Consider the following 27007-nt stretch of genomic DNA (forward strand, 5'->3'; position numbering starts at 1 on the left):
ATTTTTATTTTTTACCCCCAGCTATGCTGGTGCCATAATGTTTTTATTTTTCTGTTCACATAGCCATAAAAGGCTAACGGCACCAATGAATATTGCATACAATATTGTGGGAAGCTGTAAAAAAAAATCCAAATGGGGTGGAGTTAGAAACTTATTCAGTAAAACTGACAGATTAACTTCATTCTCCAGGTCAGTATGATTAGAACAATACCACATTTATATAGCTTTTTTATTTCCATCTACGGAGCGTTGTGAGGCCTCATTTTTTGTGGGGTGATCTGTAGTTTTTGATACCATTTTGGAATATGTATGACTTTTTAATAATTTTTTATTACTTTTTTTTATAAGTAAAGCAACAAAAAAAAAGGTGGATCAGCCTTTTTGATTTTTTTCACAACATTCAGCATATGAGATAAATACGTACATGTTAATAGTACAGGCATTTTGGGACATGGCGATGCTTATGATTTTTTTTATAGGTTATTTACTTTTATTTTTAATATGGGGAAAGATGGTGATTGGAATTTTAATATTTTTTTTTAAGTCCCCCTACAGGATCATCAGATCGCTTCACCTATAGAGTGCAGTAAATTACCATTGCAGTCTATGGGAGATTCGCTATATTGTTATATAGCCTTGCCACAGGAGCATGCAGAAGGCTTGAGGCTACCACAACAAATAAACAGCTTCACCATTCTCGGTGTGAGAGAGACATTTGGGATCCGGGGCCACAGTGCTCCCGGGAAAGACCTCTCAGTTTCATGATTGTCCATTGAATTTGAGGGGTAAGGCTGGGTTCACACGAGCGTGTCCGGATTAGTTCCGGATGCGTCCCGGTGTGTTGCGGCAAACCCGCGCGAGTAGGAATGCAATTGCAGTCAGTTTTGACTGCGATTGCGTTCCGATGTTCAGTTTTTATTGCGCGGGTGCAATGTGTTTTGCACGCGCGTGATAAAAAACCGACTGTGGTACCCAGACCCGAACTTCTTCACAGAAGTTCAGGTTTGGGTTCAATGCTGTGTAGATGTTATTATTTTCCCTTATAACATGGTTATAAGGGAAAATAATAGCATTCTGAAAACAGAATGCTTAGTAGGTGATCAATTGAGGGTTAAAAAAAATAAAAAAAATTAACTCACCTTCTCCTCTTGTTTGCGTAGTTCTCCCGGTCTTTAGTAGTTTAAAAAATGAACTATGGGCTAAAGGACCTTTGGTGACGTCAGATCACATGCTCCAATCACATGGTCCATCACCGCGGTGATGTACCATGTGATTGGAGCATGTGATCTGACGTCACCAAAGGTCCTTTAGCCCATAGTTCATCTTTTGAGAAGTAAAGAAGAGACAGGGAGCTACGCGAACAAGAGGAGAAGGTGAGTTAATTTTTTTATTTTTTTTTAACCCTCAATTGATCACCTACTATGCATTCTGTATTCAGAATGCTATTATTTTCCCTTATAACCATGTTATAAGGGAAAATAATACAGTTTATAGACTGTCACCTAGCAACCATGCGTGAAAATCGCACTGCATCCGCACTTGCTTGCGGATGCTTGCGATTTTCACGCAACCCCATTCACTTCTATGGGGCCTGCGTTGCGTGAAAAACGCAGAATATAGAGCATGCTGCGATTTTCACGCAACGCACAAGTGATGCGTGAAAATCATCGCTCATCTGAACAGCCCCATTGAAATGAATGGGTCCAGATTCAGTGCGGGTGCAATGCGTTCACCTACCGCATCGCATCCGCGCGGAATACTCGCCCGTGTGAACGCAGCCTTAAATGTCTGTGACCGCCGTTATTGCCAATTACCTCTGGGTGTCTGCTGTATAAAACAGCAGGCACCAGCAGTCTATGGCACCCGCTCAGCTTCTGAGCAGACACCATCTTGGAAGTCCCAACATGTACAGCGCTTGTTGTCAAGGGGTTAAAATAACATGATTATATACACTCCTCTTTCTCCAGCGCAGTTCTCTGCTCTGCCATTCTGGTCCTAATGTTTGTTTAGAGACTGCAGTGGTGACATACAGGTATACGCACATGACCACTGCAGCCAATCAGTGTCTCTAATGGTCTCCTGCTGTATACTGCTGAGGACAATGATTAGCTGCACTGGTCATGTTCCATATACCTGCATATCACCACTGCGAGAGAAGTACCGGTGCCTCAGGGAACGGCGCAGGAGAAAGAAAATCATTTGTTATTTTAAAGCATTCAAGGGCATTTTTCACATTTTTAATTATCTCTGACAACCCCTTTAAGTTTGGTGGCTGTAATAAAGCCTCTAAAATGTGACCATATTAGAGCTGCGTGAATCCGGCTTGCATTGCAGTCCTGAGCCACAAACAAGTACCAGACTAGCAGATGTCAGGTTAAAGAATATAGTAAGGTTCACTAAAAATATACCTACCTACAGTGAGTCCTACCTTTTTATCATATTTCATTGTAGTGATATGTAGAGGATTCGGTCGGCACTGCTGTAGGTGTGGGATTTAATTTGGTGCTGCACTGATCGAATGTGAGTAGTGGTGGTGCTCAGCATGAAAAACAAGTCGTATTTGCAACAAAGGAGAGAAAAGAAAAAAAAGAATGCGCCACTCACCAAAAAATACTCTTTGCAGCTCCTTTGTTGCATTTATTTTTCATTATTTTTTTAACTGATATTTCTTACACATCCTTCCTCTTACCTACGTATATCTAAACAGTACATTGTTACCCACAGTACTTATGTCATATGCCGGCAACAAGGCACTTTGGACATGATTGGATATCTCCTGCTTTGCAGTTTTAACTGTTATCTAGCTTTTTTTACCATAAATATGACTGAACAGGTGTTGTGCTGCCACTAACTGTGTCTCCAGCTGTCCTCCTCCAGAACAGCGCAGGCAAAATCTGTTGTGTAGTCCTGTTAGACAGACTAGTGAATGATCAAACCATAGATGGAGGTCTTTCTTGCAGGATATGGTGGTTTCATTGCCAGAAGATGGTCAGGAAAGTCTGGCTCGCTAACAAAGACAGTTCTTTAGCTGCTGGGTGTAGTTCCAGTTTTTGTATCCCCTTTGGCAGCAACACAGAGGCTGCTGCAGTATGGCTAGCCAGCAAAATTAGGAAATAAGGACCTCTTTTATTTACTCAGGCCTCAAAATCACGGGCATTCCTGTCTGCTTGGAGAAAAGTCAGCCAGCTCTTTCCACTGGAAGTCTCTGGAGGGTTGGATACTTTCATCTGTGAGTGTTCACACACTTGTTTTTAATGTGCTTTATGGAAATGGTGAAACGCTGTGAATACAGACCTTTTCCAAAAAAACATCTGCACACACTAAACATACACATTGGCATCCTTAAATAGACTTTCCAGATAAATCTTCAAAAATAAATATATGGTTGATTTCTAATGAGCAGGACTGAAGACCCTCTCAGAACCCGTTAGGGTGAAGTAACTGAACTGCTTGGGAAAAATTAAAAATTTACATTGCGGAGTTAAGTGCTTTCATCTGAAATGCCGTGTGCTTACCGTGACACAGAAAACACATTTACACTAAGCAGCATATATTGAGTGCTGCAAGAGAGAGGATTTATGTCAGCCTCACATATGAAAAAGGAAACTAGAATTTACAGTATCTCTCTTTCTATGACGATTTCCCATGTAAAACCTAATTATTGGTGCCCACTTCCTTGTGTCTTGGGGCTTCTGAAAATGTGACGTTTAAAACTTAAAGGGATTTTCTGGAGTATTAAAAAATTCTAAGAGAAAGAGCTGAATGGCTTAAAGGGGTATTCTGTTTGTTAAAATGTATCCCCTCTCCTCCAGGAAGCAGAAACCAGCAGGGGCCCAGTAAGCGTCAGAATAGCAGCAGCATTGAGCCACTGACAGTGGCGTACCGCCAATATAGGCAGACCACGCCGTTGCTACGGGGCCCGCGGAACAGGGGGGCCCAGAGCGAATGGAAGGCCCCGCCCCCTACATGTACTCTGCACAGACAGTTTATTCATCATAGTTAATATGGGCCGGCATTGTATTCCTTTCCACTGCTGGCTGCACGTGTTCCTGTGCTGCGACTCCCCTCACTTTTAAGTTACAGTCTGCTGTGGCCAAGACATCTAAGGCAGAATTGGGATGCTGCTTGCTTGCAGCCAGGATGCGCTGCCCGCCCGCCCTGTTATCTCTGCAGGCCTGGCGGGTCACATGACAAGCATACTTACCTGCGCACCGCCAGTGCCGTCATTAGGGAGACTTTGTGGGAGAGTGCAGAGAGCCAGAGCGCATCTGAGCAGTGAGCAAACCGCATTGACTGCTGTCAGTACTACTAGTGCCAGTAACTTTTGGGGGTAAATAATGATGGGCTGCTGCTTGGACATAACATAGGATGAATAATAAGTGATTCAATGGAGTTGGCATTATAATTAAAGGGGTTGTATCATCTCAGACAATGGGGGCAAATCGCTAGGATATGCTCCCATTGTCCGATTGGTGCAAGTCCCACCTCTGGGACCTTTAACTACACCGAGAACAGAGGCTTGAAAGTCACAGAGGGCACAGCGGCCACTGTTCCCATTCATTTCTATGGTACCAACGAAAAAAGCAGAGTCAGCGCTCAGCTATTTTGAGCAGCCCCATAGAAATTAATGGAGGGCAAAGAAATTCCAAATGGGGTGGAATTTTAAAAAAAAAATAAAGACGCAATTTCTCCACCGTTTTGTTTTTTGTTCCTACGGAATTCCCGTAGGAATGGAGTCTCCTAATGACCTCCATTCCTATAGAGATTCAGCTTAAGAGCTTTTCAAACTGTGTTCAGGATCATAATCCCTGACAGGTAGAGTAGAGAGGAGGATGAGGCAGCTCTTTAGCTCAGTGTTGTGAAGGCCTATGTGATTAAGACAGGTTTTGTGTGCACTAATAGGATGGCGTCAATTTTATTTCTCCTAAAGTTTGCTCCCTAGACAAAGCCATTATAGCTAATGAAAGGTATTTAGGAATATATTTATAATAAAGTAATATTTAAGTATTTTCATTCTCATAATTCCTGGAGAACCCCTTTAATATGTGATATGGAGTCATTGGTGTCAATGGGTTTTATCAAAATCATGCCTTCCTAGTAGACTGGATATGACTGGATATTAACTATTAACGCTGCACCACCAATAGTTGTCACAGCTCAGGCAAAAGAAGACAGGTCTACTAGCTTAATGGTAAGGGGGGAGTGTAATGAGCACTAGGGATGTAGCTGTAGCAGTGCTCAAAGCACTACAGCCCACCTCTTGGTGCAACAACTGCCTGATTTGAATATAGATAAAAATCCTCATATCTCCACATCAATGCAAACTAAAAAGAAAAATAAAGTATCACTTTAATCAGCGTGATCAACCCTACCGGGCTTGATCATACCGACAAAGGTTTTTAAAGGAAACAAAGCTACTGGTTGCTGGTGTGCACATGAGATGGGCAGCAGCTATGTGTTAGTTTTTGAAGTATTAGTGCTAAACTGTTCAAGAAATAAAGCGTATAATCTTCGTTATGACGTGTCACATTACATAAGTGGTTAACATTATGATTACAGGAGGGCCTGCTGTTTTGTGCCCAGCTGATAGAAGTAAATCATGGTTCTGCCTCGTGGAGTGTAGATTTTTTTTCTACCAGTAGTAACAGCATGTTAGCTCAATATTCTTTCTTTAAGCTTCCTGACAGCAGTTGGTTGCAGCAATGAGTTCTGTTGCTTTGGATTACACATGGAGAAGAGCCCCCTTCATATAACGTTTTGTGTGAGAGCATTAATAAATCCCCCCAAATCCTGCCATTTCCAACTTGCAATAAAAGAAATTGTTGTAATGGGCATGACTCCAGGAGTGAAGTTTGGTTGTTTTCACAGAGTTAGAAGGCTGCCATCTGGCATTGATAGTGAGATGGTGTTGTCATCAGTTTCTTGATGCAGGAAAGGAATGAATCCTCATCTGTTTCCTGTGGATAAGTAAGGAAGTTAAGATTCTAGTAAAATCTTTCTACCTTAAAGGAACGTATGCTTCATTTTATGTTTACACAATTCATACCAGTCCTGGTTTTCATTTTAGGAATATAATTTTTTACATCAATGTGACTGGTATATAATACCTGGCTAATTCTTTCCAGGCTTTGGCCAGAGTAGCCTTGTCAGTGTCTTCCAAGATTTTCCATTCTGTTCTGTGTTTAAACTCAATGAGGGACATTTATCAAGACTGGTGCTTCCACGCCCCAGTCTAGATCCCGGTGTGCCGGAGTGCGCCTAATGTATTAAGAGGCATCTGCAGCCTGTGCGGCAGAAACTGTCTATGTCAGGAAGGGGCTGGCGAAGACTTCAGCTATAACGTCCGCCAGTTTCTGGTATGGTCCTTCCCCCTCCAGCTAAGCCCTTTTCTCACCACTTTAGAAAAGCGGCAAAAGGCTTAAAAAGTCACAAATTATGGGACAAATTTGGGACTTTATAATGCCCCAATAGTGGCGTAAATGCTTAATGTTTCCATGTCTTCCATGGAGCTGCTGCTTCTGAGGGTGTTCTACAGGGATATAGGGGAGCAGGATTTCTGTTTCTGGATGATAAAATTGATTCTACACAAATCAAATTAATTACTAATTTACTGAAAGATTCACATTTCGGCAAATCCAAAGCTATTGTGATTCATTACACATAAATTACTCAAAATGGCAACCACTATTTTGCAGATCAGAAGACGGAAGAAAGCAAGGAAGCCATAAGACGGAGAAGCCTTTAAGAGGCATTCCGTTTTGATCCGTCATAATAGAGGTCTATGGGCAGCATAACGGAACCGTCTGGTTTCCGTTATGCAAGACGGAAAACAAACTTTTGTCGACGGGGCTTTTTTTCCGTTCTGCATGACGGAAACCAGACGGATCCGTTATGCTGCCCATAGACTTCTTTTATGACAGAAAGCAAAAAGGAATGCCTTTTAAAGGCTTCCGTTTTGCATTCCATCATAATAGAAGTCTATGGGCAGCATAACGGATCCATCCTGGTTTCCGTTATGCATCTTCTGTTTTGACTTTCATCTTATGGATTCCGTTATTTTCCGTTATAACCATGTTATAACAGAAATCCATAACTGAATAACTGAATCCATAACGGTGATGTGAGCTCACCCTGCAGTACTTTTTGTCTGGCTGCCTCTCGCCGTGTGCTGCTGTGCCGCTGCCGCAACTCCGCCCCCGCCCCAATTATAGTTAATGGGGATGGAGCGGCAGTCCGGGGGCACATGTGAGCTAGCGGCAGAACGGATCCGACAGGCTGTTCACCCGCCGGAACAGCCTGCCGGAGTCCCCTTCCGCTAGTGTAAAACTAGCCTTAGGTTAAGCCCAAGGTCAAATCCATTGGTTGGCACAGTGATTCCACAACCACTATCTGTAACAGCTTGAAAGGGGTTGGATACAGTTCTAGGAGACATCAGAGTGTCATACACGATTTTTGAGGCAATTGGGGCACTTTGGATTCAGCCTGAATTTATTTGGATCCAATCAGGTCTGATGGCCAATTTGACAGAATCAGAACTAAAATGAATTTTGGAAAATTAGTTCATTTCTAATGTCTTCTTCGGTATGTGCTGTGTATGGGGGAAATCATAAGAGCTAGTCTACGCGCCTCCTGGAACTGAACTCAGACAAAATTGACAGACAGAAATAGAGCCTGCACAGGAGAAAACTGGTAAAAATGTCATATATATATATATATATACACACACACTTTTTCTGAAGATTTCCCTATACTAGATGTAAGGGAATGAGCCCATACTGTAAAAACAAGATAAATTCCAAGCTAAGTTTATGTACTCCATTAGTCTTCCTAGTGGCATCAATAATATCCAGGTTTATTCATCAGATGGTGAATAGTGATCACTCACTTGATCTCAGCCGTATGTGCATATGCCTGTTCTTGATTTCCCAATCCATGAACATCCCAGCATACATTTATTTGGTTGATATTGTTTCTAGAAAGTTTGGAACTCAATCAGAATTATTTCAGCCAAGGACAAGCCACCTTTTGTATTACCTGCTTCACTTTGCTGTCATATCTACTTTGTACTGTGGGAATTAGTGTCACCGTGCGGTTCACTGTGACAGTTTTGGCCATGTAGGCTGGCTGCATGCTCTCTTGCGTACTGGCTGCAGGCCGAAAACTGTGTATGCTGGTTGCTTGAGGCTGCGTGCTGGCTGCAGTGTCTTGTCTGAACTATGCCCGTGAATGTGTGCACTTCCCGTGTCTGTATCTCTGTGCAGTGCTTGCCACTGTTGCCGTGTAGGCTGGCTGCAGGTTCCCTCGCGTACTGGCTGCAGGCTGACACCATTGTATGCTGGTTGCTTGTGACTGCGTGCTGGCTGCAGTGTTGTGTGTGAACTGTGATCTGTGTTTGTGGCTTCTGTATCTGCATTTCTGTGGCTCCTGTCTCTGGTGCCGTGTAGTCTGGCAGCATGCGTTTTGTATACTGGCTGTGGGTGTTCCCATGTATGCTGGTTCTGCGATGTGTGCTGTCTGCGGCCTTGTGTGTGAACAGGGTCTCAGTATGGATGCTTTTCTATTTATCACTGTGACACGGGTTGTTTATGCTCTGGCGTGCTGGCTGCGGTGGACTCTGTGTATTCTGGTTGCCAGTGGCAACATCCTGTACTGTAGCCTGTGTGTTCTGTGGTTCTGTACTCCTGTTCTGATGGAGTTTATGTCCCCTGGTTTGTTCCTGGGTGTGGCTTACCAGGTGCCCTCCTTATCCAGCTATTTCTATTTGTGAGCTGTGGGTCTTTCTTCTGACTTGCTGGAAGAAGCACCTTGCTGCTCACCCAGGAGCTTGGAGTGCTTCTGTTCCTATGTTTGTCCTGCATTTGTAAAGAGGGTCCCTGGGTTTCTAGAGGGAGGATCTCTTGTCTTTGTGCAGCTATGCCTGAGACCCAAATTCTTCCATTCTGCATGGTGTCCAGGCATCTGCTTCTGTGCTGGTTCCCGCTTGTCTGGTTGCCTGTTCCATGTCCTGTGTTTGGTTGGGTTCCAGTCCTTTCGTCTGTTTCAGCTGGTGCTTGCACCAGCGTCGTTACCCGCAGGTAGCAGCCAAGTGTACTGGAACCTTCCTGGAGGTGCGACCAGTGAGCCCTTGGTCCAGTTCATCCCCACCACCAGAGGCTCTGTGAAGAACGGGGCTCACTGGCTCTCTGCCCTCTGGGTACATAGAAATCACTGGGCCCCATGGCAAGAATCTGAATTGGGCCCCCTTGTGAGTGACCCATAGTACCCCTTAGGGTATGTGCACAACTAATGCAGAGGTTCCATCCGAAGCCTCCGTTGCAGATTCTGGAAAAAACAAAGGGCAAAACACAGCTGCATGCAGGATCTCGAATGACCCCATAATTGTGAATGGGATCCGGCAGGTGCCAGCAGTATTTGGCATATGCTGGATCTGGCTATTCTGGTATTTTGCTGGTATGCTGGAACAGAATACCAAAATCTGAATGCAAGTGATTACCTAGTCTTACCCGAACTTTGCCCGCTGCTGCTACTTTTTATATAATTGTCACCCTTCCCCCATGGACTGTGCCTGCTCCTCCTTCACCTCTTCCCCAATGCTGACTTACTGTTTGTGCTGTTGGCAGAGCGCGGTCAGGGCCTGGGGCAGATCTTCACGGAGCTGGTCTGGAGTCTGAACTGGTGATGCTACTGGATCAGGTCAGGTCCAGACTGGTCAGTCAGGTCACAGTGCGACGTGTGCTGGCAGAGGAACAGGACAGCTACTGCAGAACCTCCTAATACACACCTCAGCTGCTGCAGAACATCAGCTGCTGCAGAACTTCATAATACACACCTCAGCTGCTGCAGAACTTAATAATACACACATCAGCTGCTGCAGAACTTCATAATACACACCTCAGATGTTGCAGAACCTCCTAATACAGACCTCTGCTGCTGCAGAACCTCATAATACACACCTCAGCTGCTTCAGAACATCATAATACACACCTCGGCTGCTGCAGAACATCATAAAACACACATCAGCTGCTGCAGAACCTCCTAATACACACGTCAGCTGCTGCAGAACCTCCTCATACACATGTCAGCTGCTGCAGAACCTCCTAATACACACCCCAGCTGCTGCAGAACATCCTAATACACACTTCAGCTGCTGCAGAACATAGTAATACACACATCAGCTGGTGCAGAACTTCATAATAGACATCTCAGCTGCTGCAGAACTTCATAATACACACATCAGCTGCTGCAGAACCTCCTCATACACGCCTCAGCTGCTGCAGAACCTCATAATACACACATCAGCTGCTGCAGAACTTAGTAATACACACATCAGCTGGTGCAGAACTTCATAATACACACATCAGCTGCTGCAGAACATCCTCATGCACACCTCAGCTGCTGCAGAACCTCATAATACAGACTTCAGCTGCTGGAGAACCTCATAATACACACCTCAGCTGCTGCCGAACCTCATGATACACACCTCAGCTGCTGCAGAACCTCATGATACACACATAAGCTGCTGCAGAACCTCCTCATACACACCTCAGCTGCTGCAGAACCTCCTAATATACACCTCAGCTGCTGCAGAACCTCCCAATACACACCTCAGCTGCTGCAGAACCTCATAATACACACCTCAACTGCTGCAGAACCTCATAATACACCATAGTTGCAGCAGAACCTCATAATACACCTCAGCTGCAGCAGAACATCATAACACACCTCACATGCTACATAACATCATAATACACACCTCAGCTGCTGCAGAACCTCATAATACACACCCCAGCTGCTGCAGAACATCATAATACACACTTCAGCTGCTGCAGAACATCATACACACCTCAGCTGCTGCAGAACATCATAATCTGATGCTAGAGAACATAAAAGGCTTTGATCATATCTGTGTTGGGGCCTCATTCACAGATCAGGTCATAAATGCCAGACACTATTTTATAGCCTGGCAGATGGAAACCCATCAGATCTCATCAAGGTCAGTGGGATCCGTCAGATGTTGTCGTCCATGAAGCACCAGATCCGGAACTGCGGTGATTTTCATTGTTGTGGTCCTATGACTGGGCAGAACAGGGAACGTCACCAGCACAGATGTGAACAAAGCCTAATACTCACCTCAGCTGCTGCAGAACATTATAATAGTGACAAGGGACTACAACTCTCATCATCACCAGATTGTTATTACTGAAAATTAGGGGGCAAAACAGGGAGAGGTAAAAGTGAAGAGAACTGTAACTCCCAGCATGTCCAATCTATTATTATACGGATATTACACGGAGAGGATAAGGCCGGATTCACATCACCGTTTAGTTTTCTGTATTTCTGATACGTCAGAAAAATAAAGAAAAAAAACTGATCCTATACTTCAAGCATCAGGTCTGCACATTTGGCTTATGTGTGAGCCATTTCTGTATGAGATCCGATGTTTTAGACGGAAAAATGTCCTGCACGCAAGACAGAAAACTTAACGGTGATGTGAACCCAGCCTAGGAAGAGAGAACTACAACTCCCAGCATGTCCAGATTATTATAGGGCATCACCCAGTTGTACTAGCTGAATAGCTTTAAAATGAAATAACTATAACCCCCAGTATGGCCAGACTTATTATGGGGCATCAGTATACATTACAGAGAGGTGATATAAGAGGAGAGAATTACAACTACCAGCATTACCAGTCTGTACTAGGGCATAAGATGAAATTAAATGGAGAGGGATATAATAGGACAGAACTACAACTCCCAGCTTTTCTAGGATGTTATATGGGCTATCCCAGGACACCATTAACCTCTCCTCCAGGCACCACACAGAAGCTCCTCCCCTCACAGCGACATCCCACAGGTCTTTCACCAGTCCTCTGCACTAGTCACATGATGATGACATCATCAAAGGTCCTTCAGACTTCTGCTGCTCTACTATTCCTTGGCTTCCTGCACTGGTCACATGGTTTATGACATCACCAAAGGTCCTTCTCCACTTATTATATTCTCTTTTCACAGGTAGCTATACAACTGTAATTAGTGGGTGGGGCCTATCCTCCACTGCCAGCCACCTTTCCCCAGGGGCCCCATAGCAGCCGCATGGTCTGCCTCTATTGGAGATACGCCACTGCCGTGTATCATTTTTTCATGCTTGTGGCTCAAACAGTGACATACCAGTAATTGTGATATGACAAGTGGAGTATTATAATTAAGGCACCAATGTCCAGGAAGAGGTGACTCACTGGGAAAATGAAAACAATAGTACAGAAAAGGACTAGTTCAAAGGAACAAATACAACAAAGTAGACTGAAGATAAAAGAATTATAAATATCCAAGGCAATGCAGATGTTTGCTTTATTAGAGATAACATTTGATTGTCACTTTAATGGGAACAGCTTTGTAGTCACCAGTTCTGTCCACTACACAGTGGATGAGGCTGTGTAGTTCCAGTGATGACTTTTGACACCAAATCTGCATGGTAACAGCTGATCGTCGGGGATGCAAGGTGTTTGACCCCCGCCAATTGATGTTGATGGCCTATCCTGAGGATAGGCTATGAGTATCAAAATTCTGGATGGCCCCTTTAAAGTAGGCATTGTACTTTCAACAAACTGAGCATAAATCAGTGGTAAAAGTGAATCTAAAAAAATTATAATATGTCTTATTAGAGATAAATTACCTTCGACGTATGATTCACTTCTCCTCTGCCACATTGATTACTGAACTAATCATTCATGCTCAATTCAGAATCAGAAATTGGAGAGATTTTTAGACATTATCAGCTCACTGACTATAGCAGTCTATGGAGCGGGGACTGAACTGCTGGAGAGAAAGTCAGAAACACATAGATGCTGCTGACTGTAGTAAGTTTGGTATGCCACCACAGTGCTGGATTCACTGCAGCACTGCTAATTACTGTTGTTAAATATCTCCCATGCTGCTGATTGTAATGGTGTAGTGCAGAGAAACAGAAGAGAAGGATCTCCTCTTTTCTGTGTGCTGTGTATGGGAGACATGATAGCAGATAGTCCAGGAAAAACTGAAAACTAGAAATGAAGTCTGCAAAGCTGGTGAATGCAATGTACAAGTCATATAATGGCAAGCTATAGTGCTATACCTCATGTACACACAACTTATTCTGAAAAGTCACCTCAAATAGCAGGTACACTAAGTTTGGTTCCTTTGCATTAGTTTTGACAACTCTCTTCTGAAGACCACTCCTGTTTAATACTATGAATCAGAGTAGGTAGGGGCTATCGGCCTAAAGGACAAGAGAACATTTCTTTGCTACTCCAGTGATGAAGCTTAATTTGTATAATATTACAAAACCACTCAAGTCTAATATTCTCATGATCTATTTGATACACCTACATATGTTAACATGTGCATATCCGTTCATATTAACTGACCATCATCATTTTCAACTCTTTAATAAATCTTAAAACTTGATTCATAACAGCTTATCATTGTTCCTGTTTCCAGCTTTCTTCTTTGTCTGTGTCACTTGAAAGCTACATTCCTACTTTCCTAAGGAAGTTCAACATGTTAACGTTGTTGGAGAGAGGAAGAAATGTTGCAGAACCTCTTGAACTTAACACAATGCACGTTTGTGTGCACTGAATTTTACCTTTAATACTGCTCTTCTATGGGGTAACATGCTGCAATTTCAGTTCTTAACCACTTGCCATCTGGGCCATTTGCCCCCTTCCTGACCAGGCCAAATTTTGCAAAACTGACATATCTCACTTTATGTGGTAATAACTTTGGAACGCCTTTATTTATCCAAGTCATTCAGAGATTGTTTTCTCGTGACACATTGTACTTCATGATAGTCATAAATTTGAGTCAAAATATTTCACCTTTATTTATGAAAAAATCCCAAATTTACCCAAAAATTTGAAAAATTCGCAATTTTCTAAATTTCAATTTCTCTGCTTTTAAAACAGAAAGTGATACCTCATAAAATATTTATTATTTAACATTCCCCATATGTCTACTTTATGTTGGCATCATTTTGGAAATGTCATTTTATTTTTTTAGGACGTTAGAAGGCTTAGAAGTTTAGAAGCAATTCTTCAAATTTTTAAGAAAATTGGCAAAACCCACTTTTTAAGGACCAGTTCAGGTCTGAAGTCACTTTGTGGGGCCTACATAGTGGATACCCCCATAAATGACCCCATTGTAGAAACTACACCCCTCAAGGTATTCAAAACCGATTTTACAAACTTTGTTAACCCTTTAGGCGTTCCACAAGAATTAAAGGAAAATGGAGATCAAATTTTTAAATTTCACTTTTTTGGCAGATTTTCCATTTTAATAAATTTTTTTCTTTAACACATCGATGGTTAACAGCCAAACAAAACTCAATATTTATTACCCAGATTCTGCGGTTTACAGAAACACCCCACATGTGGTCATAAACTGCTGTATGGGCACACGGCAGGGCGCAGAAGAAAAGGAACTCCACATGGTTTTTAGATGCCATGTCCCATTTGAAGCCCCCTGATGCACCCTTACAGTAGAAACTCCCAAGAAGTGACCCCATTTTGGAAACTAGGGGATAAGGTGCCAGTTTTATTAGTACTATTTTTGGGTACATATGATTTTTTGATCATTCATTATAACACTTTATGGGGCAAGGTGACCAAAAAATTGGTTGTTTTAGCACAGTTTCTATTTATTTATTTTTACAGCGTTCACCTGAGGGGTTCAGTCAAGTGACATTTTTATAGAGCAGATTGTTACGGACGTGGCGATACCTAATATGTATACTTTTTCTCATTTATTAAAGTTTTACACAATAATAGCATTTTTGAAACAAAAAAATTATGTTTTAATGTGTCCATGTTCTGAGAGCTATAGTTTTTTTATTTTTTGAGAGATTTTCTTATGTAGGGGCTCATTTTTTGCGGGATGAGGTGACGGTTTTATTGGTGCCATTTTGTGGGACATACGCGTTTTTGATCACTTGGTGTTGCACCTTTTGTGATGCAGGGTGACAAAAATTGCTTGTTTTGACAGTTTTTTTTTTTTTTTTTTTTACGGTGTTCACCCGAGGGGTTAGGTAATGTGATATTTTTATAGAGCTGGTTTTTACGGACGCGGCAATACCTAATATGTATACTTTTTTTTATTTTTACTATTTTTAACTTTTTTTTTTCATTCCTTACTTGGGGACTTTTTTTTTACATGTGAAACTTTTTTTTATTTTTTTATTTTCAACCTTTTATTTTAATTTTTTTTTATTTTACACTTTTCGTCCCCCATAAGGTCATACAAGACCTCTGGGGGAGATTTACTTCACTTTTTTTTCTTTTTTTTCACAGTTGATTTCTCCTGTAACTGGGGCTGACATAGTAGCCCCAGTTACAGGACAAATGCACCCCTAGAGAGGCTGTACAGCAGCAATCCAGCGCTGTACAGCCTCAGAGCAGGGCTGATCGAGGTCTCTGAGAGACCTCACACAGCCCCTGCACTCTCCGGTCACGGCCTTCACATGACCGCCGGGCCGGAACAGGAAGCGCATAGCACTTCCTTCTCTGCAGACACAGCGCTCGGTGAGCGCTGTGTATGCAGCGATCCAGAAGGCAGGGACACCTGGGAACTGTCCCTGCCTTGTCTTAGGGTTGCCCTGCTGTCACTGACAGCGGGCAACCCGATCAGCAGCTGCACGATTAGCGTGCAGCTGCTATTTCTGAAAGGACGTTCTAAAACGTGCTTTCAGAAATAGACGTCCACCCATAGGACTTTATATCCTATGGGCGGACGTAAAGCGGTTAAAAAAAACTGTCTTACCAGACCTGCATATAGCTGTTTTCTATCCCAAATTTAAGTTTTTCAGATCCCATGACGGTATAAAGGCCTGAGAGTTTATAAGAAACCTATAATTCATATATAGTGAATATATGTTCCTTCGTTGTGCATTGTCTATGTCTTCCCTGTATAACAGAATGATTACTATCGTAAAGTAGATAAATATTGTCTAACACATTGCTTGAGCGTTCTGGGCCCCCAGTAATAGTTAAGCAGTAGCTGTTCTAATAAGGGACAGAACATCAGATAAGATAGTGTTAAGAATTATATATACAAATTTTCTTATTATCTAAGCATTGATCGTGGACTAGTATTGGCAGTACTACATGACTAGTACTGCAGATAAGGTGTCTAGATCACTATTTTTATTTTGCTACTGCCCCCTGTTCCCCCGCCGTCAGTCCCCTCCATTATGTTAGCACAGCAGTCCAAACTGTGTATTTCAGCGCAGCTTTCATTTCTGACAGCGGGAGAAGAGGGGAAGTAGGAAAATAAAAAACAGACATCTGGACTCTATCTGCAGTCCTAGTCATGTATTACTGCAGATGATAGTCCAAAATCATGATGACAGATTCTTTTTAAGTGGAATCTGTCACCTCCTGCAAGCCCTACTAAGTAGAGTAATACATGTATAGAACACCTACAGCTTGCTTTGAGTCAGTAATCTGTAAGTTTCTACCCCCTTGCACTGCTGTGCGTTTACAAGCCGACCCTGGAATGCACAGAGAGGACTCCACGGCTCGTTTGTGGGCACACAGTGGGGGAACAGGTTAAATATCGACATACAAAGCACTGATCCAAAGTCAGAGGCAGGTGTTCTATGGATGTATTACTGTATTTGATAAGGCCTGTCCAAGGTGACCGATTCCCTTTAAACCTTCTAATGTTTGAAATATAAATTAATAATTTTGCTTAATAATTAATGCATTGCTAATGACCAAAAATGATTGTTACATAACATTCTGATCTCCTTAAATGCCACATATCGCTAATGTTTTATGTTTTGCATTTTCAGATGGTGCAGATATAGAAGACGATCCATCTTGTTCATGGCCAGCGTCATCACCATCTAGTAAAGACCAGACATCACCCAGCCACGGAGAAGGTTGTGATTTTGGTGAAGAGGAGGGCATTCCAGGCTTGCCATATCCCTGCCAGTTCTGTGACAAATCATTCAGTCGCCTCAGCTATTTAAAACACCATGAACAGAGTCACAGCGACAAGCTCCCTTTTAAGTGCACATATTGTAGTAGATTGTTTAAGCACAAAAGAAGTAGAGATCGCCATATAAAACTGCATACCGGTGACAAAAAATATCACTGCAGCGAGTGTGATGCAGCATTTTCTAGAAGTGATCATCTCAAAATTCATTTAAAGACTCACACTTCCAACAAGCCATATAAGTGTGCCATCTGTAGGAGGGGGTTCTTGTCTTCTAGCTCATTGCATGGTCATATGCAAGTACATGAAAGAAATAAAGATTGTTCACAATCTGGTGCAAGAATGGAGGACTGGAAAATGAAGGACACCCAAAAATGCAGTCAATGTGAAGAGGGGTTTGATTTTCCTGAGGATCTTCAGAAACATATAGCTGAATGTCACCCTGAATGTTCTCCAAATGATGATAGAGCTGCTCTCCAATGTATGTATTGCCATGAACTTTTTGTTGAAGAAACCTCTCTTTTGAATCACATGGAGCAAATTCACAGCAATGAGAAGAAAAACTCTTGCAGCATTTGTTCAGAAAATTTCCACAGCATTGAGGAGCTGTATAGCCATATGGATAGTCATCAACACCCCGAATCCTGTAATCCAAGCAACAGTCCCTCTTTAGTTACTGTAGGCTATACATCGGTGTCAAGTACCACCCCTGATTCAAACCTGTCTGTGGACAGTTCTACAATGGTAGATGTTGCCCCACCACTACCTAAAAGTCGTGGGAGGAAAAGAGCTTCTCAGCAAGCTGGTGATGTCAATGCCCCTTCAAACAAGCAAGCTAAAGTCACGTACAGCTGTATCTACTGCAGCAAACAGCTATTTTCTAGTCTTGCTGTCCTCCAGATACATCTTAAAACTATGCATTTAGACAAACCAGAACAGGCTCATATCTGCCAGTACTGCTTAGAAGTATTACCTTCTCTCTATAATCTAAATGAACATCTCAAACAGGTACATGAAACTCAGGATCCAGGTTTAATTGTTTCTTCTATGCCTGCCATGGTGTATCAATGCAACTTTTGCTCTGAAATATTCAATGACCTTAACATGCTCCAAGAGCACATTAGAAGTTCACATGGGTTTCCAAATCCAGTTGCAAAAGACAGTAATGCATTCTTTTGTCCCCATTGCTACATGGGATTTCTCACAGACTCTTCTTTAGAGGAGCACATTCGTCAAGTTCATTGTGAGCTCAGCAGTTCACGTTTTGGTTCTCCAGTGTTGGGTACCCCAAAAGAGCCAGTGGTTGAAGTATACTCTTGCTCATATTGTACCAATTCACCTATCTTTAATAGTGTTCTTAAATTAAACAAGCATATCAAGGAAAATCACAAGAACATTCCGCTGGCATTAAATTACATCCATAATGGGAAGAAATCTAGGGCTCTGAGTCCCTTATCTCCTGTTACTTTGGATCAATCCTCCTTAAAGATGATGCAGACCATTGGTGGCAATCCTTCAAGACCTGCAGGCGAGTACATCTGCAATCAGTGTGGTGCCAAGTATTCATCCCTCGACGGTTTTCAGACTCACTTAAAAACTCATCTTGATACCGTTCTGCCAAAATTGACATGCCCCCAGTGCAACAAAGATTTTCCAAACCAAGAATCTCTTTTAAAGCATGTTACTATTCACTTTATGATCACATCTACATATTATATTTGTGAAAGTTGTGACAAACAGTTTACTTCAGTAGATGATTTGCAGAAGCACTTACTAGACATGCATACATTCGTTTTCTTCCGTTGTACACTATGTCAGGAAGTGTTTGACTCCAAAGTCTCCATTCAGCTTCACTTGGCGGTGAAACACAGCAATGAAAAGAAGGTATACCGTTGCACTTCCTGTAACTGGGACTTTCGCACAGAAACTGACTTACAGCTTCATGTAAAGCACAACCACCTGGAGAACCAGGGGAAAATCCATAAGTGCATTTTCTGTGGCGAGTCCTTTGGCACAGAAGTAGAGCTACAGTGTCACATTACCACCCACAGCAAAAAATATAATTGCAAATTTTGCAGCAAAGCTTTTCATGCCATCATTTTATTAGAAAAACACTTGAGGGAAAAACATTGTGTGTTTGAATCCAAAACCCAAAACTGTGGAACCAATGGAGCTCCAGAACAAGTTCAGAAAGAGGAAGTAGAACTTCAGACCTTGCTGACAAACAATCAAGAGTCTCATAATAGTCATGATGGCAGTGAAGAAGATATTGATACCTCTGAAACAATGTATGGCTGTGATATATGTGGTGCTGCCTACACCATGGAATCTCTTTTGCAGAATCACCAACTCCGAGATCACAATATCCGACCTGGAGAAAGTGCAATTGTCAAGAAAAAAGCTGAGTTAATTAAAGGAAATTATAAGTGCAATGTCTGTTCTCGTACATTTTTTTCTGAAAGTGGTCTGAGAGAGCACATGCAGACACATCTTGGTCCAGTAAAGCATTACATGTGTCCCATATGTGGAGAACGTTTCCCATCTTTGCTAACTCTTACCGAACACAAAGTCACACACAGTAAGAGTCTGGACACTGGGAGCTGCAGAATTTGCAAACTTCCTCTACATAGTGAGGAGGATTTCTTAGAACATTGTCAAATGCATCCAGATCTAAGAAATTCATTGACAGGGTTTCGTTGTGTGGTATGCATGCAGACAGTGACCTCCACACTGGAGCTTAAGATTCATGGCACATTTCATATGCAGAAAACTGGAAACGGATCTGCAATTCAATCCACTGGTCGTGCCCCCATCCTACAGAAGTTGTTCAAGTGTGCTTCTTGTCTAAAAGAGTTTCGCTCTAAACAGGACTTAGTGAAGCTTGATATCAATGGTTTGCCCTACGGCCTTTGTGCTATGTGTGTTAATCTTAGTAAAAGTGCCAGTCCAACTGCCAATGTCATTCTAAGCACTAATAGGCCTTCTCTAGGTCAGACTGACAATGCACCCTGTGTAGATGGTAAAAATAAGGCCTCCGTACTGAAGACCCGATGCTCTAGTTGCAATGTTAAATTTGAATCTGAAAGTGAACTTCAAAATCACATTCAGACGGTCCACAGAGAGCCTGGGTCTGAAAACAATTCTCAGCTGAAAACGCCACAAGTGTCACCAATGCCCCGCATCAGCCCTTCTCAGTCTGAAGAGGTAACTATACCACTATGTATTGACCTGCACTATCTTGCCTAACTCATTTTAATCCTTATTTTATTATAGAAGCAGTTTTTAAAGAGGACTTGCCACCACTTAAAAAAAAAACAAAAAAAACACATGCAGTCCCTCTCCATTCCCAACGTATGGCCCCCATATTTTCTGGCACCCTAAATGTAAATTGCCATTGGTTTGCCAAGCGGACAGATACCTTGAGTTCTCTCGTAAGGAGGAGACTTCTTCATCGCTCTGACACTGTCCAGTCAGCGGACAGCATTAGAGTGGCATCTTCAGCAATGTAGTCTTGTGAGATAATTTAGGGACATGCATGCTTTTCCTTTTTCAAGAGGTGACAAGTCCTCTTTAAACTGACCTCCTCATTCCAATGTTGGCATAGACACATAACTGTGGTTCACCTGATTAAAATCTGAGGCTCGATTCCCAAGTTATGACACTTTTACGTAATATACAGATTAAGCATTTGGTGCAATGAGGGAGTCACCTTTGCTCTTGTTGCACCAAAGCTCCTCTCCTTTCTGTGGCCAGAAGCAGTGCAAGCAGCGGCAAAGCATCCGGGAGGGGCTGGGCACAGAAATGAGTGGAGCTTGGGTGCAACAGATCATTGCAGAAAAACTATCAGAACTCAGGAACGCTGTCTCGGATCAACAAAAGAACAAAACAGCGTTTTCATCAGATGAACTACAGCTACATTATGTGTCTATGCAAACAGTTGAATAGAGAGTTTGATGGTGACACATGCTGTGGCTTGCACAGTTTAAAGGGGTCATCCCACAAGAAATATATTTAAAAGTAAAAGAACATGTAAAAGCTATATAATAAAATTCTATAGTTACATAATAAATGCAGTAAAAATAATGTATTTGCAGAGATAATGTACATTGGTGTCAGTAGTAATGCCCCCTAGGTTTTCTAACATGTCTCCAATCACCAGCATGTACCATTCATCCTCATTTCCCTGCTCTATGCAGATGTTTAGTTGGCTGCATTACAAGAAAATCTTTGTGCCCAGCGCCAATTCGGTGCAGGGAAATAAAGATGCACGGTACATGCGTGGATGCAGGATGCAGACGTGTTAGAAAGACTAGGAAAGTGCTACCAATGACACTGGTGTAACCAGTAATTTGTTTATGTTTCTTCTAATAAGATACTAGAAATATACTGAGAATATAGAGGGGTGCATTATTATTGTGTTGCAGTAGAGGATCATACTTCTATATATCATGAGAAACCTGTCAGACACCGTCTTTACAATCTACATTAAAATATATATATATATATATATAGACTGAGGTGGGCCTCTGTGATTTTTTCTCCCACAATGGTGCGGGTACAATTTTTTAGCTCTTAAAGGGGTTGTCAGGGTTTTGAACCCGGACATACCCTTATTTTCATCCCAGCAGCATCCCTGAGGCCAGCATCGGAGCATCTCATGCTCCGATGCGCTCCCTTGCTCTGCGCTAGATTGCGCAGGGCACGGGCTCTTTTGTTTATCATAACTTCCGCCCAGCAGTGTGTTTGGTGACGTCACCGGCTCTAATGGGCAGGCTTTAGCGCTGCCCTAGCCATTTTACTGGCTAAGGCAGCGCTAAAGCTCGCCCATCAGTGCCGGTGACGTCACCGGGCTTCCTGGCAGCCCCATGGAGAGACCTGGTACGTCACCGGAACTCCTAAAAATGCCTTTGCCCTGCGCGATTTAACGCAGGGCAAAGGAGAGTATCGGAGCATGGACTGCTCCGATGCTCAAGTCAGGGGGGCTGCCTGGGTGAAAATGGAGGTATGTCCGGGTTCAGCTCTGAACCCGGACAACCCCTTTAAGTGTGAGAATGGCACACAATGGCACTCCTAGAGCACTTTATTCTATAAGGTACTAGAGCTTATATTTAAAGGGTTTCTGTCATGGGAAAAATTGTTATGTAGCTGACTGACATTAGCAATGTGCTAATGTCAGCAGTACATAACAGTATGTTGTTAATTCCCTGTCTGCCGCCATTCTATAAAAAAAACTGACTTTTATAGTATGCTAATGAAGCCTCTAGGTGCTATGAGGGCGTTGCTGCAGCACCTAGAGGCGCCTAGCCAGTTTAGGCCTCCTCCCTCCATTTTCCCCTGACCATCCCCCCTTTTGTGTTCCGCCTCATAGGGCCCGACATATCATCATTTCTCTGGCTCTCACACTGAATGCATCCTTTCTCCACTTTCTTCTCCTCCACACAAAGCCCCGCCTCCTCATGTCATATGATGTCATCACAGGTCCTACACCACCACAACTTCTTTGTAATGCTGAGCTCTGGTCCCCTGAGGTACTGATCACATGATGCAGACATGATTGCAGGCCTTCACCACACTTTGTCCTCTCCAATGTTGAGCTCCACCCCCTCCTGCATTGATAAAATGACAGTGAGGTCATCACAGGTCCTTCAACTCTTGAGAAGTACTATACGAGTGCAGTCTGCGTGGAGTCTCTTCAGTCCCTACCACCAGAAATAATGGTGCGGGCAGCAGGGCCTGAAGAGACCACACAGCCTGCACTGATATAGCACTCCAAGAAAAAATTAATTATGACAATAGATTACTGCAGCGCTGCTCACTGTTAGGGTCCATTCACACATTCACACATCTGCAAAACACAGACAGCGGCAATGTGCGTTCTGCATTTTGCGGCCCGCACATTGCCGGCACTAATAGAATATGCCTATTCTTGTCTGCTATTGCGGACAAGAATAGGACATGTTCTATTTTTTTCGGGATCGGAATTGCGGACCCGGAAGTGCGGGTCCGCAATTCCGGATTCGGGCCGCACATCGTGCGACCCCATAGAAATTAATGGGTCCGCAATGCGGAACGAAATTGCGGACGTGTGAATGAACCCTTATACAGTGGCAGATCATAATAGGTTGGGCGGCCATGGGCCCTACAGCGGCTTTGGGCCTAGGGTGGCCACCCTAAATGAACCTATTATGATCTGCCACTGGTTGGGTGAGGTTTTCCAGGTATGAATATCAGTAGGACTTTTTTGTCTTTTTGTTATGTGGAAATCTGGATGTGTGACATAGAACTCTACTTCAGTAAACTAGATAAGACAGACCGACATTCCTTCAGGATATTATTCTTGTAAAATGGCAAGTCTATTCCCTCTTTAAAAAAGTTTATAGGCCCTACAGTGGTGGCTACACATGAAGCAAGTCAGGAATGGATGATTGTGTTTGCTTCGTGGGACCTTTCTTTGATGAGGCGTGACCTGAAGAGTATAAAGGGCTTAAATTATTATTTTGTAATTTTCAGCGCCACATAAAATGGAGAGTCTGAACGGAAGTAGATTGGAAGCAGCATTGCGCCTAGGGAGTCTCTGCATCACTATGCTTGCTTAGAGGAGAGCGTAAAATCACCACTTACATGTACTACCGCTATAAATATTGCATATAGCATATTGCAATCGTCAGTGCAACAAGATGAAATTCACACAGATACACAGATCATTTTCTTTGACAACTTAATCTTGTGGAGAGCACTACAGAATCTATTGCAATAAAAAAAATGTAACATCCACATTTGACATTTAAAGGGACACATAGTCATCACTTTCCTAGTTTAATTTCACCACAACATAGTAAAGGTCACATCCTCTGTGAAATATGGGAATTTCATTGAAGTTCATTTTTTTTTCCAATGGCGTTTCAGCAGATTATGAAAATAATATCAATGGTGTTTTCATAGCTATTTTTTCTACCAAGTCCTCTGTCACTGTACAGTAGGTCAGTCGGACTGTGCCTCCAGTGACTGCACTCCCAATATCAGACCTTGGCTTGCCACATTCCATATGTATCAGTATTTCTTTACAGGCAGTGTAGCAAAGTATAATTAAGCCCATGAAGATTCTCAGTACGATTCTACCATATACAGTTTTTGCTTGAAATTGATCTGGGCCCGCACCTTCTCGGGGATTATATCTTATTGAAAATTCAGGAAAGACGACATTTCCCTGTAGATGGTGCAGTATCAAGTGTTACGAGTGCTCCACATTCTGCGTAATTGAGGAGAGGGGAGAAGTTGTTCTCTAAATTGATGATTTCTGGATTGCTGTTAGTCAGTCGAGTTAAGTTTGCAGCCCTTTGCATCTATAGATCTCTGAACACTCACTGGAGAAGGAGAACAAGAGAGTTTGGTTATATCAGATAAAATGTAGCTGCTTCAGGCTGCGAGTGTAATGGGTGTAAGATAACACAGGTAAGCCAGGAAAATAACTAATGCAACTTGATGTAAACTACATTTTAACTTTAATGTGGTATAGATATGTGGTATAGATACTTTCACACTAGCGGATCCGTCCTGCCGCTATTTCGCTGTGCCGCCGGACTGCCGCTCCATCCCCATTGACTGTGCGCGGTGAGAGGCCGCCGGACTCTCACCGTGCACTGCCGTGCTGCGCCGGAGCTCCGTTCCCCCGTCCCCATTATAGTCAATAGGGACGGAGGGGCAGGACGGATCCAACAGGGTGAACAGCCTGTCGGATCCGTCCTGCCGCTAGTGTGAAAGTAGCCTAAGGCTTGGTTCACACTGGTGTCATGGTTGCCATTTGTACTGGATCCAAAACTATAGGACAGATCTGTTATGTCATGGTCCGTTGTGATCCATTATCTGTTTTTACCCATTGATTTATAATGGCTCCATCAGGTTTGCAGTGGATAGAACAATTTGTGCACTAGACCCAGTGAGGGGTCATGTTTTAGAAGGGTACAAAGATAAATAGCCATATAAGCTAAAGCAGTACATTATAGTCCCGTAGATTACACATTGTGCTGCAACTGATGCAGTTCAATCGATGGTACATTATCTACAATTTCCTTCATTATCACGTTTTTTTCGTAAAGTGTTACCGATTGTCATAAAATTATTTTTGGATAAGTTGGTGATTCATATGAATATATGAACCTATGTAATATGCACTGTAATATGCATCCTTTTAGGGGGAAAGAGACATATTTCTCACCATACTGAATTCTTTAGATCCCCATTACCTACCAACAGTTAAAAAGAATGGGGAAAATATCTGTTTTGTTTAAAACAATACATAGAAGACAGATAGGAGGGGAGAGGAGGGAGATGCAGCTGCAGTCTTTTCTTCTAGAAAACATTGAATATGAAGTAAAGAATACTGGGGTACATGAGACCTTAAAGGGGTTGTGCCATGAAAAATATTCTGCATATTTCAAACCAGCACTTGGATCTGAATACTTTATAATTAAATGTAATTCAAATTTGGTATAGCTACTGAGTTAATCAGTAAAATGTATCTGTATAGCGCCACCTGCTGTTTGTTCTTTCCTTTATTTCTCCATCCACCTCACTGAGGTGGTTGCACGTGCTCAGTTTAAATCTTAACTGCCACTAGACATATCTTCTGTTAAGGTGCTAATACGCATCCATCGCTGCTCATTTGCACTGGCCTACAATGTGGGAGTAATGATTGCTACTGTAATTAATGGAGATATGCTGCTCATAATTGGGCATCTTTCATCCTGATAAAAGATGCCCATCAGCCAATGAACTAGCTTATTCACGAGGTTGTGTGCATTGATTTCTATGTACAACTATTGACTATTTTTGAAAACACAAGGAAAGAGAAATGTGTTTTTTGGGATTACAGACCAATCAAATTCTTTTTCAAAAGTAAGGCTTTGCATGCAGTATGTTTTTTTCCGTCTAAAAAATGGATAATGGATGCACAGGATCCGTTTTTTACAGGATTCTGTTTTTTTTTTCTTTCTGCTCTTCTGATGGATCAGAAAAATGGTGATGTGGATCCAGCCTAGAATAAAAGCTTTTTCTCTCCCATCACCTCCAGTTTTGGTGGCTTTATATGTGCGCTTCATAAACTTACTGCATAATTCCCATATAGATGTTAACTGAGACTGACAAATCTCCATTTTCGAATTACATTTTATCTATTAACATCAGTTTCATTGACTGTACAGTAACATTGAGACATCACTTGAAAATGCTTGACCTGCTGCTCCAGTTATACTAGCACATTGGACCTTTATTCTCATGATCACTGAAGGTCCCTGGTGTCAGACCCCCAACAATCAGACGTTTATCCCCTATCTTCCTAGATGGTCATAGCAGCTACTCTTTTAGTATACCGTAAAACACATTTACATTTTGTCTTGGAGCTATAGTAAATACATTGAAGTTGTACACTCACCTAAAGAATTATTAGGAACACCATACTAATACGGTGTTGGACCCCCTTTTGCCTTCAGAACTGCCTTAATTCTACGTGGCATTGATTCAACAAGGTGCTAATAGCATTCTTTAGAAATGTTGGCCCATATTGATAGGATAGCATCTTGCAGTTGATGGAGATTTGAGGGATGCACATCCAGGGCACGAAGCTCCCGTTCCACCACATCCCAAAGATGCTCTATTGGGTTGAGATCTGGTGACTGTGGGGGCCATTTTAGTACAGTGAACTCATTGTCATGTTCAAGAAACCAATTTGAAATGATTCGAGCTTTGTGACATGGTGCATTATCCTGCTGGAAGTAGCCATCAGAGGATGGATACATGTTCTCATTCTGTTTACGCCAAATTCGGACTCTACCATTTGAATGTCTCAACAGAAATCGAGACTCATCAGACCAGGCAACGTTTTTCCAGTCTTCAACAGTCCAATTTTGGTAAGCTCGTGCAAATTGTAGCCTCTTTTTCCTATTTGTAGTGGAGATGAGTGGTACCCGGTGGGGTCTTCTGCTGTTGTAGCCCATCCGCCTCAAGGTTGTGCGTGTTGTGGCTTCACAAATGCTTTGCTGCAT

General features: G+C 42.5%; 1 protein-coding gene across 4 annotated transcripts in view; it reads left to right on the forward strand.

Moving 5' to 3' along the window:
• Window positions 1-27007, forward strand: part of ZNF521 (zinc finger protein 521) — a 342518-nt gene that overhangs the window by 136022 nt on the left and 179489 nt on the right. For all 4 annotated transcript variants that reach the window (XM_040432538.1, XM_040432541.1, XM_040432540.1 and 1 more), the window contains one exon: window positions 16822-20171. In XM_040432538.1, the coding sequence (XP_040288472.1) occupies window positions 16822-20171 (3350 nt within the window). The remainder of the gene's footprint in view (window positions 1-16821; window positions 20172-27007) is intronic.

This window comes from Bufo bufo, chromosome 5 (assembly GCF_905171765.1).
Source record: "Bufo bufo chromosome 5, aBufBuf1.1, whole genome shotgun sequence".
Taxonomy (NCBI): domain Eukaryota; kingdom Metazoa; phylum Chordata; class Amphibia; order Anura; family Bufonidae; genus Bufo; species Bufo bufo.